This window comes from Photinus pyralis, unplaced genomic scaffold, assembly GCF_008802855.1.
Source record: "Photinus pyralis isolate 1611_PpyrPB1 unplaced genomic scaffold, Ppyr1.3 Ppyr1.4_LG2, whole genome shotgun sequence".
Taxonomy (NCBI): Eukaryota; Metazoa; Arthropoda; class Insecta; order Coleoptera; family Lampyridae; genus Photinus; species Photinus pyralis.
Window position 1 is genome coordinate 31,635,981 of NW_022170403.1, and position 18,362 is coordinate 31,654,342.

General features: G+C 36.0%; 1 protein-coding gene and 2 long non-coding RNA genes across 3 annotated transcripts in view; all 3 read right to left on the reverse strand.

Annotated features, from left to right (window-relative positions):
- LOC116163942 (chondroitin sulfate N-acetylgalactosaminyltransferase 1) overlaps window positions 1-10,864 on the reverse strand; it is an 85,774-nt gene extending 74,910 nt beyond the window's left edge. Inside the window, exons 1-2 of the mRNA XM_031478071.1 lie at window positions 10,861-10,864; window positions 10,076-10,228 (exon numbers count right to left, since the gene is read on the reverse strand). Coding sequence (XP_031333931.1) covers window positions 10,076-10,228; window positions 10,861-10,864 — 157 coding nt within the window. The remainder of the gene's footprint in view (window positions 1-10,075; window positions 10,229-10,860) is intronic.
- Window positions 2,272-3,035, reverse strand: LOC116163215. The gene is made up of 3 exons (XR_004143695.1): window positions 2,945-3,035; window positions 2,743-2,899; window positions 2,272-2,694 (listed from the first exon to the last, which is right to left on the reverse strand). It is a non-coding gene; the product is annotated as an uncharacterized LOC116163215 (long non-coding RNA).
- LOC116163214 lies at window positions 3,060-3,668 on the reverse strand. Its single transcript, XR_004143694.1, has 3 exons — window positions 3,453-3,668; window positions 3,204-3,400; window positions 3,060-3,146 (listed from the first exon to the last, which is right to left on the reverse strand). It is a non-coding gene; the product is annotated as an uncharacterized LOC116163214 (long non-coding RNA).
- Window positions 10,865-18,362: the final 7,498 nt, after the last annotated feature.

The window sequence follows — 18,362 nt, forward strand, 5'->3', positions numbered from 1 at the left end:
TTTTCGTTTAATTAATGCAATGTACGGTCTGCATCACGTATGTATAGGTAATAAATTATTGACTTGAAACAGAAGAGAATAGGCAGCAAATTGTTCAAAATATAAAACCACGAAAAACGTTTACATTATACAGTAAAGGAAGATGATAATAAAAATATGCTTATATAGAAATAAATTTGGAAAAGAGCAACCATAAATCTCCAATATTGTTCCCTTTGGAATGAAATATCATAGCTTTTAGGTCAGTATTCAATTTGCAATAACTGTATATCATATTATGGCTGTCGTTTATACATTTCTGGGTCTCTATATTGCTCAAAGTAGTTGTTTCCTAAATGCAATAAATGTGTTCTCGATACATACCATAGATTTAGAGGAACCGAAATACTTTCTAATTGCCGAAAGTGCGAAAAAATTCATTTCAAAATCGCCGTTAGATAGGTACTTAATATAAAATAAGGACCACTTCAGAAAGGTTAAATAAATTCCAGACGCAGGATGCTCTTACAAATTGCTTCCGATTTTACTTTTATTTACCTTTAATTTTTAGGTTACCTCGGCACTAAAATTGAGAAATATATCGTGTTTATGGTTCCGTATAGTGATTCTAGAAGTCCTAACTAAATTATGTGGCAAAGTGTTTATTGCAGACTATTTGCTCAATATTATTTAGGTCTATTTGTAGATTAATCGCGAAATCTTGCAGAAACTGGAAACAGCGAAATTTAGATGCACATTGGGATTGGGTGATATAATTTATTTTCTTATTCGGAGAAAGAGCTTCCCGTTTTAAAAAGTTGCCTACGTTAACTCTAAATTTTATGATAGGCGGAAAGTCAAAGGATTAGTGTAAATTTATGTCTGAAGCTCGAGAATCCTCTATAAAAATTTATTCCAAGATAACCTCGGTGTAATGATTAATTTGAGTTTTATACTTTGTTCCTGTTCAAAAATTCACAACATTGTGCACTTTGCATAGCGCTGAATAGAATAAAGCTAGCAATAAAGTCAAAGCGGTTTGGTTTGGAGAATATAAAAACTACAAATTAGATGTGATGAATTCCTTCGGGACGAAGGAAAAGTTTCGTCTCGTCCAGGGCCTCGATTCTTGAGTACAGTAGAATAGAACGTTCCCCGACGATTATTCCCTCGTTTTGTTCTCTCCTCAACCTTACACGCTATTCTGTACTTTTGGGGAGTAGAGCTTTTCGATAGAACGCACAATGCAGCGTTGCCAAGGTTCTCAACCAATCACATGTTGGCATTTACGTAAACAACTACCTAACCTCTATTGTACGTACTTTAATGTGTATTACATTTTTGGTTTTATTTTCTATTCATAACGTTTACGTGTGCTTACAACTATAGACTTTATTATGGATGCAAGTGATACGACTCAAAAAAAATGCGGCAGTATAAATGCTGCTCAAAAGCAGACATTAACAGATTTTGTGTTCGAACACAAGGAAATGTATGTGGGAAAATTTACAGCTACATACACAAAGGCGGTAAGCGAAAAACTATGGCAAGAAGTAACGGTCCTGTTAAACAGTATACCCGGAGGTCCAAGTAAAGATTGGAAACTTTGGCGTAAGGTAAAAACTGTGTTTATAAAATGCTTTATAATTTATGTACGTTACTTTTAGACCTGGATTGATTTAAAAAAAATACCAAGGCCAAATTGTCTCGGGCTAGGAACTACGCTGCAGGTACAGGGGGTGGTCCGCCCCTACCTGAGATTGATACATCCACTGATTCCAAAATATTGGAAATTTTATCCCCCGTGTGCGTAACTGGTGATAAAGACATCGTGGAATCGCAGGTGATTTTGGATGATGAAATGGTTAGTATAATCATCGTGTTTAAGTGCAATTTTGCATAGTTATATTATTGTAGCACCCTGTGATGGATGTGGATATGGAAAATAAATATATAGAGGTTCCATCAGTCACAATTGATGTTCCATGCGCCTCCACATCAACAGCCAATGATGTACCTACCTGTACACATGTGCATGAGAGAAATACTCCAAGAATGAAAAAAAGTTCAAAATCGGCAAGACTTCACTCTTCGATTGCAAACCACGATAAATTACTCAAACTAAACCAAGAAAAATTGGCTATGGAAAGCGACTACAAAAAACGGAAGCTGGAAATTTTAGAACAAATGATGAAGGATAAAAGAAGTTACCAAGAAAAAAAATTGGATATTCTTGAGGTAGCCTCAGACGCAATTATAAAAATTGCAGATAATTTAAGTGCAATGCAGGATTAATGTAATTTTATTGAATATTAGGTTTAACATTTTTGTATTAAAGATGATTTTGTATTATATTTTGCTGTAATCTCCTTACTGCTATAAGATCAGGGTTTATCCCACCGGGTTGACCTCTCACTTCTGCTGCAAAAATCCCGTAATCGGGATGATCTATAAACTGGTCGTAACGGAGCTCCGGGACAGCATATGCAATACACATATTGTGTAACACAACACAAGCATTGACAATACGTGCAGCTACTGTCGGAGTATAATGTAACACTCTGTGCCGTAACAAACATCGGAAACGATTCTTTAACACCCCATTACACCTCTCAATTAAACTGCGAATACTGCATATCCTATCATTGAAACGTTCTTCCCCACCTGCTTGTGGGTTCGGGATAGGTGTCAGCAACCAAGGACGTGTAGGATATCCTATAATGATATTTTTGGAATTTATTATTTACTTTGTACAAAATGTACCTGAATCGCCTAAAAGGTAAAAAACATTACGCGCATCTCGACGGTACATTGCTTCCATGACTTGAGACACTGCGGAATGTCTCCAAATATAAGCATCATGAGTGCTCCCCGGAAACCTAGCATTCACATTCATGATACGTAATGATTCATCACATATCTACAAAACATGTCACATCATTTACATATTCAAGGCCTGGCCTACCTTCTGTCAATGAAAAGGTACTACATGCATTATTAAATCAGCACTACATATTACCAATTGAACATTTAAAGAATGGTAATTTTTCCTATTAATGTAAGCTCTCTCGGCATGTTCTGCATCTTCTACGAAAGGGGCAATTATTGCAATGTGGGTGCAATCGATGCAGCCGATTACACCTGGGAAATGATATTTGTCATAAAACCTAAAATAAATGTACCTATATAGCTCTATCTATAGGTTAAATGCCGTAGACAATCACCTGCGCCTTAAACTTTCAAAGTCTGCCAGATTTCGAGGAAAATGTACCCATGCATTAAATACCTCTGGTGCATTTAGGGCTTCGCAAACTTCAGAAATGCACCTACTCATGCTGGCTTGACTGATACCAACATATTCACTTGACCCTGTTAGTTCCTGATAACTGCCCGTAGCCAGAAATCGTACTGTTGCTAGTACCTTAAAATATGTTAGATATATGAGAAACATGATAGTCGCAATTTCTATTCACCTTTGTTTCTACACTTAAAGCAGACCTACGAGTAGGCTGTTGTAAATGAGGAGTTAATGTCTCTATTACATCTCGCATCAATGGTTTCGTTAACCTGAACAACTTCACAAATTTTTGGTCAGACAGCAAGAATGGATTTTTTCTAATGAAGGTTTCTCTTTCCAATTGTTGTTCTTGTTCGGCATCCTGAATATTATTGATTATCTGATCCCACAAAATTACAACCTCTAACTCCATTACAGCAAACACTATGAAGTTTAGAAACAATCAAATATAGTAAAATCTGAGGGAATCCTTCACTCGACGGTAAAATAGATAGGTTATGCGAGGTTCACTACTAAACTCCCTACAAATTGGTAATAGAACAGTTTTCATCCCCGGGGAAACGCGTGGGAGTAGAAAGAACAGTCAAGAATACAAATTTGCGACAGTGAGAGAACCACGCCCACTTTCTCTCGGTAGTTCTACTCCCCGAAAATCAAGAATCAGGGCCCAGTAGACAGGGATGGTTTATCGATTGTTAGAGTACGATCTCTATTCTTTTAGTTCACACTTTGCGCGTCTTCTATTCGTTACCCCTCAATGTCACATATATCAGGACGCATTATATATACAGGGAATTTTTCTTAAATGTATATATTTTGCTGTCTGCACCGGTCCGTAGGACAAAAAGACCGATACACAAACACAAACAAACCTAGCTAGCTCAAACCCTTATATTTCTCGGAACAAAACTTCCCCCCAGCACAGAGGAGGAATTCGACTCTTTTCTCAGATAGTGGGTTAGACCAAAGACCTTAAATTCCAAATCGATCCTAAGAATTTTGATTAAATAAAATGGACCTTGGGCAAGTATCCAAAGAAAACAGTAAATGAAAGGAAATGAAATCGTTCGAAAGACAAACACAGAAATTAATGTGAGAATTACAAATTTCAGTTTTAATGGTTACACAATAAATAAAAAAAAACAACAAGAAAAACAAACAATTATTTCAAAGAAAAAAACTACAATTAAAACTTAATCTTACATACATTCGGTACATGTCGAAACTGCTAATCCCAATACGTTACACACAAAAAAAAACAAAATTCAAATTTACACAAAACAACACTCAAGTCGGCGCCGACACACCTTGGTGACGCACTTTAATGAAGGTCTAAACTTCCAAAAACTGCCGCAACTCGGCTTGTTACTCCGTAAAACGGAAACTCCACAAACTTCCAAAACTGCTGGCCTCTACACAAATCCAAACCACTGCGGTAACTCGCCGAAGCGAAATAAACAATCTTCACTCAAACCAAAAACTGCCCTGACTGGCAACAAAATGACGATAAAAACTTCAAAACTCCCAAAAAAAACTTCAACAAAATGCTGAATTCAAAACAAAGAAACGTAGTTCTGCGTTGACTCTGGCAAAAAGCCCATCCTCTTCTCAGTCCGTTCGATTTAAGGTGGAAACCCTTCTTCCAAAATTACAAATTAAACTAGCCAATGATAAGCAGTTGACAACAGAAAATCTCCCCACTAAGTTAAACTAGAGGTAGAAATTATTTTTATAACCAATTTTTAACCGACACTAAGAGATAACACAAAATTAAAATACTAGGAAAAATAGAATTTTCTATCTTTTAAATACAATGAAAAGGCGATAAATAACATCCACCTGTGAATTAAATTAAGCGTTTACAATGATAACAGAATAACAGCGATATAAAATTCTCAGAAATCTACGTTAAATAAAATCAAAAATGAGATTAAAATGTAAACAATACAAACCTTGACCTCTTTTTCGTAACAATAATTTCTGTTGATGTACTTAACGAACGATACAAAACAAAAATTTAGATTAAGAAAATTAATTACATGGAAACCGCCCTTGTCCATTCTAGTTAAGACCCCAAAATTTCGTCCTGCCAGACAAAATACCACAGCAATATATATATGGGCTATGTATACTTTAAAAAAACGGATCAAATGTATGGAATAGATTGCTATAGTAGGCAACCAACCCTATACGAATTTATTTAAAACGATAACATGAAGTCTGTTACAGTAATTTGATTATTTAATGTGAAATTAGGGTTAGTTATGAGTGTTTTATTATTAGCCTCAAATTGTGAAACAACACAAATATGGGCGACGATAAGGTTGAAATATTAACATAGTTCAGGGTGGCAAAAGTTTAAGACGTAAAAACACTCCCAGTGTGTCGCGTGTAATGTTGGTTGCCTGTAGTCTTCTATTCCAGTATCATGATTCTCATGCATTTGATCCATTCTTTGTAAAGTATACATAGTCCATATATATACATTTAAGAAAAATTCCCTGTATATTAATTTTGTTACATGTAGAATCGTGTCAAAGTAAACCACTTCATTAGCCTCATCTTATCTGTACCTACACGTAGCAACCCATTGCCTTTCGCCGTCAATTTGGGCAGTTTGGCGGGTCCGTTAACTTGGCCCCCCCCCCACTGTTAGATTTGATAGTAGTATTATTTTTAAATGAATGCGCTCGTTATGCGCCACCGATAATAACTCTTGCGGCATTATCGTTTTTTAGAAATCCGGAAAAACAATGGGGGGGGGCAAGTTAACGTAGCCCCCCCTCCCTCCCAGTACGTATTTTGTCGCTTGTAACTAGGTCACCTGATACATTTGGTTATGCGCTCAATTGCGCCCCTTCAATTAAAGCTAGCGCCATTAGGGTTAAGCCGTGACAAATTTTGAAAAAGTGATGGGGCCAACTTAACGTTTTTAAAAGTGACTTTTTTTAACATCTTTTCATACGAAGTTGTACTCCCACATATGCGTTAAAATGCGCCGTGAAAATATATCTTTGCGCCATTCTTGTTTTTTGGTTATCCTTAAATATATTTGGGAGGGGCCAAGTGAACGGAACCCCCATAACGCATTTTGCTACCGGTATTTGTGCCACTCAATACATCTGGTTATGCACTCAATTGCGCCGCTTGAATTAAAGCTAGCGCCATTACGGTTAAGCCATAAAATTTTTTTTAAAAGAGGGGGGTACTTTTCCTCATGCGCCGTAAACAAAAATCTTTGCGCCATTACAAACACTATATAGGGTGTTTTTGGGAGCTTTAGTTAAACGTTTCTGGGAAAGTAAAATAGGTAGGTTTTTGAAAAGTTGAACTTAGGAGTTACTCTGAAGGCCGAATCGATGTAAAATATTTTCAAAATGGCCGCACTTCCGGAAACACCGGAAGTAGATAGTAACTTCGTTATTTTAAATGCAACCCCTATTTTTTATTGCATTTTTGGATTCTACGTGAAATTTCAGTTCTTTTGATACCCATATGTCGATATCTGCCATTTATGGTTTTTAAGTTATTTTGACTTTAAGAAAAAAAATTGCGGATGCAGATGGTACCTTGATAATTGATTACTTGAAAACGGTTGTAGTCATGGCAACCCATTTTTATCAGTGCATAAGAGAATGAATAGGGCTTTCTTTTGGTGCACTTAAAAAAAAGTTAAGTTGCGGACAACCGACCGATATACTGCATTCATTATAAGTAGATGGCACTGTGTTTGAAGATCGACACACACAGGAGAAATATAAAACGGCACAAAATTTGAAAAATATAAATATAAGTGCTTGTTTACAATGAACGTATGCGTAACAAATACATAAGACTTAAAAATTTCCAAAAGTTGAACTGTATAGAAACATACGAAGGTGTTTACAATGAATGTAATTTTTACGTACCTACGTATACGTAAGCGGTATGGAAGTCTTGCGCATATTCGCAAAAGTTGAAAATTTTTCAAAGTTACGTACGGTCAAAGATTATACTACTTGTAATATGATCTTTGGTTTATTGTAAACAGCGAAGTAAATTTACGGAAACGATACGGATATATACGAGTGACGGTTTATGAAATATTTACGTATAGGTACGTTCATTGTAAACAAACACTAAATCGAACGATATAACGCTTGGATCTTTGAAATTGACAGCTAATGACAGTTCGACAGTTTAGTTCATAATTGAAACTTCTAACAGACAGAATTCGTCACTCGTTTTTCAGGGTAATACTGACTCGTTTTTTAACCAATCACAGTGAAGGTTAAACTGTCCCTATGCTTTCTACCGATTCCTTCTTAAAATGAATAGCGTTACAGTTCTATAGGTACTACAAAAGGTTCACAAAAACTATAATAGCACAAAGATTTATGTTCACGGTCCATTTTAGCGCATGATGAAAGGTACGATGTAGTAGAAAAAACATGCTAAAAACGTAACTTTTGAAAACGCTAAGTTAGCCCCTCCACTTTTTAAAAATTTTTAATGGCTTAACCGTAAAGGCGCTAGCTTTAATTCAAGTGGCGGAATTGAGCGCATAACCAGATGTATCGAGTGGAACAAATACCGGTAGCAAAATGCGTTATGGGGGGTTCCGTTCGCTTGGCCCCTCCCAAATATATTTAAGAATGGCGCAAAGATATCTTTTTACGGCGCATTTTAGTGCATACCTGGGAGTACAATTTCGTATAGAAAGATGTTAAAAAAAGTAACTTTTAAAAACGTTAAGTTGGCCCCCCACTTTTTGAAAATTTGTCACGGCTTAACCGTAATAGCGCTAGCTTTCATTCAAGTGGCGCAATTGAGCGCATAACCAAATGTATCAGGTGACCTAGTTACAAGCGACAAAATACGTACTGGGAGGGGGGGGGATACGTTCACTTGGCCCCTCCCAAATGTTTTTTCGGATTTCTAAAAAACGATAAAGGCAACTAGTAAAGATAATTTCCTGGTATATAAGAAGGATAACACCCCCAACGTTCCCTTATCTTCAACATTTTGCACGGAGTCTACAATTGCAAGGAGAGTTTAATCAACATCAATCCAGTGGGCATCTAATAACCGTAAAGAGATTTCTATTATACAACAAAACGGTCCTTCCGGAATCCTTCGGCAAACGTCCATTCCAAGAAACATTGAACGTATGGTGACCATTTATACCTATCTATAAAATCACTGTAACTGCTTGGTTTGGTCGGTTTTGTAAAGCAAATTACGAAAAATAAAAAAATTTCATTCATTGTTGCGATTTAATAAAGTGTATATTTTGAGTTTTTTTCACAGAACAAAGCCAATTTAAGTACCTAGCTTATTTCTTGCAAATATTTCATGATTATGTACCTGTTCTGTTCATTTAATAAAAAAAACTAAACGAGATTATGGATTCAAAAAATTTTGTGAAAACTGTTAACTTTGGAGAGATTTATGGCCGTTTGCACCGACAAATTTAAGTGGAGCTTAGCTTAAGCGTAGCTTAAAATCCATGATAACCATTGTCTCAATAATCGTGGCCTTGGATTTTAAGCTATGCTTAAGCTAAGCTCTGCTTAAATTTGTCGGTGCAAACGGCCATTTAATCAAATTAATCTGGAAAGTGGAGGGGAAAGTGGAGCTGGACAGAGTTTGATTTTATCTACATATTTGCGTGAATATCATGTTAGAATTTCTATTAATTCTTATCCAGGAAATTGCAATCAAACCAAATACCTACAAGTCAAGTAAAAGGGAAATGAGATGTTTCTCAATCAGTTTTCTTTCACTAATTGATTTAATTTCATTTCATGCTATTTATTGAGAAAATCCAGAAGAAAGTGGATTAACGTAGGTAAAAAACGAACTAAGAGTTTCAACCCCATAAAATAGGAAAGTCTACTTCAAAACATAACATTGCCAGATAAATTTATGACGTCTCAAAATCGTAATTAATAAATAATTGGTCCTATTATCTATGCAAGTTATTATATTTGTCCGATATCAAATTTTACTCTAGTGTAGGTACTTTTTTGTGCACTTATACACTCTTGGGAAACAGTGCTGCTTATTTGAACGGCATTTTTGTTACGATATAAAAGCACCGGGGATTTTAGATTTTTGATTTGGTTATGTAGCCAAATAAGCACTTCCGTAGAATTTTGAAGTATGTGCCAGTATAGTTTACGTGAAAATGTACATGCATTTTTTGTTTTGCAGGCTAACTTAACGCACGTTAAAGTTAAAATCTCTATTACACACAAGAAATTTTCTGAATACAACACGCGAAAAAGAGGATATGTTAGAACAGATAATAGAGGAAGAAAAACTGAAGGAATTAAGTAAGTCGCGTTGTAAAAATACAACTCTAATTAGCTAGAAAATTAAGAAAGGACAAATTCTGTTTAAGATTTTTCCGCTTGTTTATTTTCGAGTTTAAGCTTTAAATATTTAATTAAATTTCTTGTCGGATGAGAGTTAATTTTAATACGTTTTACCCCTCTTAAAATTCATAGCGGGTTTTACAAATTGTTGAGCGCAGTTTCACGCGAACGATTAATCAGTATGATATTCGTCCGTCAGGAATGCATTATCTCCGCTAAAATTCATAATATTGCCGGGAAATACCATTGCGGGATTCTAAATCAGTCTTAATGGGAATATAGTAGACCTAATACAATACGCCTGTCGCCCATTTTATTTATCGGCTTAAATTTCAGTTTTTCTTGGGAGCTGCATTTTTCATCTCTCGAAAAGCCAACTTCTTTTACGTCAGCTCGAGTTGCGAAATTTTAAAAGCCTTGCATATCCCGAGTTACTCACTTGTAAGTTGTAAAAGTTGAAGCTTAAGTGCTCGTATTTCTGCAGTCAGCCGTTCCACCTCTTGTCGGTTTTCTTCTTCTCTTTGTTGTAAAAGTAGCTGATATCCTTGGCCGCTCTCTTGTTGGTTTGAATCCTGTTGGGACGCAGTAGAACCTGAAATTTAAATTGCACGTTTATTGCGATGCGAATTATCTTAACATATTGAGTTATTAATACTTTTAATATATGATTACAGATACAGAGTTTCTAAGATATTAAGGCAGAATTCAAGGTCAGGATTTCATAGTATTTATGAGAAAGGTAAATCCTAGTGAGATCGTTACCATGAAATGAAGTTCTATTTAAAAAAATCTATGGTTACCCGTAGTAGGAAATCATGTATTGATAATAACCCAACCTTCAAATACTAAATCACCTCAGACTGAATTTCACCGATTACTTGCTATGTGTATCTTATTACGAGAATGATCGGTTCAGGTTGAATCGATGCAAAAGACGAACTTTATCTATGTCTTATCTTGCCATGGGCCATAATATTGTGTTTGATTTCAACAACTTTCCGATAGTTACGATATGTACGGGTTTGAAATTTGGAGGTAACATAACCTGTTTTATGATAAAACAGAAGATAATTGTTTGGGCCCATAAAGTTGAAACGTTTTCAAGATCATTTCAGAGTTATTTAGCCTGGACTAAATCAGGGTAGTCATAATCGTGGTTGTTGTCAAAACTAACTAGGACTCGTGTCTAAACTATCCGTCGTTTCAAGGTCATTTCCTTATTACCCATGATCAACGGAACAGATAAACAAAACAAGGGAAAAGATAACAGCGGTCTGATTCTCAATAAAGCTGTTAAGCTGTTAAAGATATTTATTTGGAACTGATCAATAAACACGTTTTAACGGTATTATACAGTATTCCAAACCTGGTGAACAGGGTAAATAAATAAACGAACAGATCTGTTTCTCAATAAAGCGTTCTGAAACACGTTTTGACGATATTATATAGAGATCGAAACTTTTCCTGAAACGAACGTTTTGCACATCCGCATCCATATTTATTACCATAAAGCCATACGGATTTCGCCAACTTTCGGAGCACATCTCTCGGAACAATTGCATGGTTATTAAGAGGGTGACTTAATCTTCATAATCTTCTTCTTTATATATAAAAATGAACCCCTGTTTCTTCTGGTCACGCAATAACTTTAGAACGACTTGACCGATTCCATTCATCTTTTTTTAAAGTTTTCTAATACTGTGTAAAAGGTTCTTACGGCAAGAAAAACTAAGAAAATCGCCCAGAAAATTGAAGGAAATTTAACGACTATTTAAACATCGCGCGTTTGACGGTGCGACGGCAATTGTTTTAACATCTACATCGATCGGCAATGGATCGGCATAGTATATCCGTCAAAAAATTAATTTATTCATATCATAGTGTGCTGTCAATTCGATCGGATAGTTTATCCAGATTTCAGTGAGTATTTTTAGAAGTTTCGAAGTTATTTCACCGCAATCGCGCCTTTTATATTAAAAGTTTGATATACCTAACATCCATTTTTGGTAAGTGTTGATAGACTAAACGCGTGGTATACATAGTTAGGTATACAGAAACACTAAGGGAGACAATTTCTATTTTCAGTTGAATTTTAGTTTTTGTAAAATCCTACTTATGAGATGTATCAACATATGGTACCAACTGAGGTCACAGAATTCGTAATCCTACAAGTCAAACATATACCGGGTTGTACTCGGTAAGTAAAAGTAAGAGTTTACAGTTGTTCAGAATTAAAAGGTGCATGCAAAACTGTTTTTACATGTTTTATTAAGCTTTTGCTATACCCGCAGATTTTAAAATAACCATGACTTTTGTTGTTTTATGAATTGCTACTAATAACAGAAATGTTGTAATTTATTTTTAAATTTGGGGGTATACCAAAAGCTTAATAAAAACATGTAAAAACAGTTTTGTATGCACCTTTTAATTCTGAACAACTTTAAACTCTACAGTTTTTTCTGTAAAATGTACAGGAGAGCAGGATATTGCATAAAACTAATTTCCCATGTTAAATCCCCATTTCCCATGTTAAATCCCAATGTTCCTATTTACCGTGCACAACCCTGTATACGAGTAAGTCAAACTGGCGAGCAAAGCGAAGCGCGAAACAAAGTTAATGGAATCGATATGAACAACGCAGAAATGTCCCCTTTAATCCCTATCGAGCTGCATTTGATTATAACGTAACAATCGATTATAGTTTTACTTTACATTAAATCGTTGCTATTAGACCAAAGAACTTTGTGTGTCCACATTGCAAGGCTACTGAAGCCGCTGGATTATGTTGCGCCAGTGGCCAAGTGAAATTGATGCCATTGGTACGGCCACCAGAGCCACTACATTCCTTGGTTTCCGGAAATGGGCCAGATTCTATACATTTTTTTACTCATATCCTGAAATACAATAATAGCCTCGATAATTGCTTTCAAATTACGGCATTTGGCGCAAAAAAAAGGTACGTTGCTCGCTCTGAATCACCAAAAGCAACTATAGAAGTGAGTGTGTTTATTTTTTATTATTTTTGGGAGAGATGGGGAGATTTTGGGGCAAGTGTGTCAAAATCTCTTTTCCGGCTAAACAGTTGAACCGATTTAAACCAAATTTGCTACACATATTCTTAGACATAAAAGGGCAGAATCGCGCGCATGCACAGGTGGGGCGGTTTGTACTTGTGCTAGCCACAGCAAATTTTTTGTTATTATTTATTCATATTTATTCATAGCTAAGAAAGAGGACAACGTCCGTCGGGTCAGCTAGTGTGTTATAAATTCAAGTCGTTGAGAAGTACACTCTAATGTTATTCTGTTTTTGACAAGCGATGTCGCCAAATAAAAATTGAATTATGTTTAGCAGCATCGTGTTCCATAATGGCGTTCTCGCTAAATGTAAAGAAGCCAATATCCTTCATAGCCTGAAAAATTTTCCCCAAAAGTCTATATTTGTCCTGACTCGGCGATTTGGAATAAAGGTATACGTGTTTGAAGCGTAGTTAGCAGACTGGGCATTTTATTCGCAATTGGGCGGTCCACAGATTAACCATTTTACACTGTTTGGAAGTAACTCGCCATGTGTTGTTTTTGCGTTCCATATTTCTGCATCACTACCTTCATTTTTGGGGGTTTAAATAAGACTTCGAACATTTTTATCATTACATTTTATTTATACAAAAATACAAATCATAGTTTCTTCACTTCCTCAGTCAGAGGATTGTATTGAATTACAATAAGCAACTGTTCTCGCCTCGGGAGCTTCAGAGATTCATTTTGTTTTGAACAGTCCAGCACAAATATTGGACAATTTTTAAAATACAAATAGTCAAACAGAGCGTCTTGCTCATTTTTCGAGTAATAATCGTGTCGAAAGTTTACATAGTTTTGATATACCATGATGTATTTGTTGATAATAAAATTTTCGCACGGATAACTTTCGAGGATCAGATACAGTTTTAAACTTCGAATATTGATGATGACGGAATGACATTGTGATTATTGCATCCTTACTGATTCGTTCCTATAGACCAATTTGTACCTTACCGCTAATGGTCACGTGAGACACTTTCCGATGAATTTTTGTATCGTCGGCTGTGCCGGTGTTGCAATTGGCGTCGCTTCTAGCACGAATTAGTACCAATTCTTGACGCATGTTTACAATAACCTGTCGATAATTCTTCGTGCTCCCGAATATGTGCTGGGAGCAAACGCGAAATTAGTTAAACACCGGTTAACGCTCACTTCGACCTTGAGTTCTGCGCATGAGCCAAGTTCAAGGTCATAATTCTATTCGGTTATATTTATCGACGGGTCGGTTAAAAGAACCTGATGCTGTTAAAAGGCCAAATTTTTACTGAGTAGACCTGACCCTGTTTAACTGGCCTGTTTTCGTCGACTAACAGAGCCTAATCGAATGGCCTTGAACTTGGCGCGTGCGCAGAACTCATCTGCTTCTTGCTACTTGTCACTATAAAAGAGGGAACTCTAAACAAATCGGCAAGTTGCCCCTCTACTAGGGTTGCCTCTTGTCCAAACTGAACTACGATTTTTTTTTATCACTATCTTCCGTAAACCGTATTCATTCAATCAGATTCGTATTTCATTGGATCGTTACACCAGTGCGAATATCATTTACTTCATATGGCCTGCAGTACTTCTAAATTATTTCAGACTTATATGCTTAGTTTCTATATGCAGTTCACGATTGTGTAATTACCGGTCGGAAGGGATTTCCTGAGTACAAGTATTTAGCAAAATTCAGAAAATTCGACTACCTCGTATTCGGTGGACTTATACTTGAGTAAAAGAGTGTTTGCTACGCTGTAATCCCGGAGCAATGAGTGAGTTATTTCCAAAAAGTTGTTAGAAATAAGGCACAAATCAGGGCACAAATTCAAACACCTAATATTTTAATTACAGCGTTCACGAGAACCTTTAATTTAACTATAGTTTCTAATTTTAGGAAGATATTTTAAATATGTTTCAGTACCTGTAAAAATGTTCGAGTTTAATTTTATCGCCTAAGAGTAATAGTTTCTTTAGAAATTAGTAATTAGTCATTTAAGGACATTCTTAAAAAATACACCAACGATGCAACGAAGCCGAAACCTGCTGGAGGTGTGATTATAGAGTACTTACGTACGTATATATGTGTACATTTGAAATGTAAATTAAACACATCTGATATTTTTTTTTAATGGCATGTAAGGTTATCCATTTTTTGCCACAAGATTATATAAGTTTATATAATTGTTATTATATAATTATATATAATATATAAGTTGATTATATAAGCTGGTCAACTTTGTACAAGAAGTTGCATAGTAACTCAAATATTATTTTTTGGTAAAGGGAAAGTACGTGAGCAACATTAACCGGTAATTGAACGTTATTAAATAATAAACCCTTGTAAAGTAGTTCAATTTCATCATTATTTTTTGAGCACTTAAAGAAGATATGGTTCATGTCGCATATAGAAGCATTATCGCATGAACACACAGCAGATGGAATAATGTGCAGCTTCGCGAGGTGAGCTGGGAATCTACCGTGGTTACATTTTAAGCGTGATATAGTAGCAGCTGACTTTTTGGAGAAGTTGAAGGTGAATATATGTGGGATGTCTTTTGGTAAGGAAGGATGAAGGAGGAAGTATTGGTTATAAGAACTATGGGAATTTTCCACCCATTTCTGTTGCCACTTGTCCTGAATGCTTGCCTGATGCCACCTAATTAAATCAGATGCTGTTGAAATGTTTTCAGTTTTTCCAGTTCTAATGGAATCTTTTGCAAGACGGTCGACCATCTCATTGCCCCGTATACCTGTATGACTTTTGGTCCAAATAAATGTGATATCTTTACTTGCTACTTTGTTTTTTATATCACATAATAGACTACATCTTTTTGGATTTTCCGTAATATTTTTTAAACCCTCTAAAACTGATTTTGAGTCTGATACAATCACTGCTTCTTGTATATTATTATCCTCCAACCAATGTAGCGCTCTATCAATTGCCACAGCTTCTGCAGTAAATATAGAACAGACTGAAGGAAGTTTAATTTTCAAGGACTGATTAGTGTGAGGCATATATACTGCACATCCAGTGCTGCCATCTTCCTGTTTTGACCCATCCGTATATAATATTGTTTTCTCCAAGTGGTCACTTAATATGGATTTTAATATAATGTTGTTTAGTATAGAGCAATCCGAGTATTGGGGAGTAATGATTTTGGTAATTGATATCAAGGATCTATAATCCATGTTGTAAGCAGGCATTTTTTTGCTATTGTATCTTCGTTCTTATTACACTGCCATATTCTATTATCAACACATGTATTACTGTAGATTCTTATATAATCGCACACCACTTGTAATTACGACTACATGTTTGACAGTTGACGCCTTTTAATTACTTGTGTTAGATACAAACGTAATAAATTACATAACTAAAAGTACCTAATAGATACTAATGCGTTTTCCTATAAATTTCTCATTAATTTAGATAGTTAATTAGTTAGCTAAATATAGATGAAATTCGTTTGTCAGTCAATAGGTCTTTGAGTTCAATTCGCTCCAATAGATACGTAGCGTCACTAATTAAAGCTTCTGGGATTGATGTTTGCTTTTATTGATAACAGTTGCCATAGTTATAAGTTCCAATCCAAAGTAGAGAGCATTTGCGGTTGTGTCTGAAGACAAAGTTCGGCAATTATTACATGACGTAATCATTCAAAGTTTGATTTTCGTAAGGTACGACACCGCACTTACAACTCGTCGTTCAATGAGACAGAAAGCAAACGCAATTAGTTAAATTAATTATGTTACATGTTTGAATACAAGTAAATCCAACGTCACTCTGAAAGTCCCAGTGACATATTCAATTGTATGGTGGAAGATTGATCTACAATTTAAGCGAAAGCGCCAGCACATATATATTCCGGAACCCATTTTATGCGAACCTTAATATTATCCAAACACGATTCTTGTAACCCACTTCAAATAAAGAGGTCGTCAGTTCGACATGTGTATTTAGTTTCCTTTCTTTTCAACGAGGTATAAACTTTCAACATTACATCACACAATATCACGTGGGTGTAGAGTAAACCGTTTTCGGTACGGTTAAATAGAAAAATGGAAAATTTTCGATGAAATGCGGAAAGCGCAAATTGAACATCTGCTTCTGTGGGTAGGTACTCCAGTTATAGATTAAACTGAAAACGCCCTCTTTACATTTTTATTGAAAAATGCATTGATGTTGATTAATTTTGGACCAGTTCCTTTCGTTTGTATTTTAAATTATACTCAGTGTCCAGTGACATGAAAATTAAACAGAAAGGCTGTGGAATTGTTAAACTAAACTTACCCGAGGTAGTGCAGTAATGAATTAGTTCTATGCATTCCGTACATTACGGATAGGGAGCATTGTAGTCGTGGGTTGGGATCTCAGGGTAAACTAAGGTTATGTAAATACCTACCATTCGAATGGGGTAAGTTCTTTTATTACATTTTCTTTCTAGTTAATGTCTAAATCGTGTTCCCAGAACCATGTCACTATCATGTAACAGCATCGTCGAAAGGACGAAAACGAACAAATTAAGTAAAAGACTGCTATCTGATACCTATGGCAATAAAGTCCCAATTCTCGAGTAGCAGATCAATCGCTAATCAATTGTTGGCTAATCAAGGGCGTTCTTCTCTTCGAACTAATCGATTCAGAAGTTTTGGCTTGCAATTCCATGGGCCGCGTCTGAATGTCGAACAGCGTTTGACCGGGCGTAGGTTGCGAGTGAACTGGAACATAAAGTAGCATAGAATTTCTGTTGGGGAACAGGGGGGAGGGGGCCATAATGGCCGTATCAAGGTCAGACGAAGGCGTGTGGAACGGGGTTATGTCCCAAGTTAGCGACTCACTGCCGACTTTATGGTATAGAGTGCTACATATACAGCCTATGGGAACAGATATCTTTTCTTCATATTGAGGAAAAAGGTTCACTGACTCTCTTAAAAAAATACGCTTCGTAATTACACAAAACTTTTACGATGTTCTATCGCAAAGCTCGCAAATTCCCTCAAAATCAGCTCAACTAATTAAAAAAAAAACACCTTGAACCGGTTAGCCGAATATTTCCTTTAAAACACTGCCGACTTTGTGGTTCAATGGTAGAACGTTGGACTATAAAGTCGGAGGTCGGGTGTTCGAACCTGGACTGAAGTAAGAATTTTTCATCTGTAACAGAAATGGGAATTTCCTTACACCAGTTTCGAGCATTCTGCAGACTACTCCGAATTAGGTTTTCCTGCAGTTTTCCTAATTCGTAAGGTAAATACCGGTGTAGTATAGAACAACTGCGGGTCACTCTGTAATTGGACGCAAGCCTGTTGAGGGCCCAGAACAAGACAGGGATAATAAATAAAACAATTGTTAGTTTAGAAGTTATGTCGCATTAAAATGGCTCCAAAAATTAGTTAAACCCCTAAGAAGTATGCATGTTATGTATAAAAAAAACTAAGTCTTCCAAGCGGTTGAAAACTTTCATTAGGAAGTAGTGTAATTATACGCGGCCCTGTACGCTGGTTTTGTACATGCGATCAAAAGTTTCTTGTATAGGCTATAAGCTTTGTTGCAGCGGCTGCACCGCCATCTCGCAAGGATACATCATTGTGTCTGCTCGTCTTATGGTGGGTTTATTATACAATTATTATCATTAGTTCACTATCATTAAGTCATTAATAAATAAC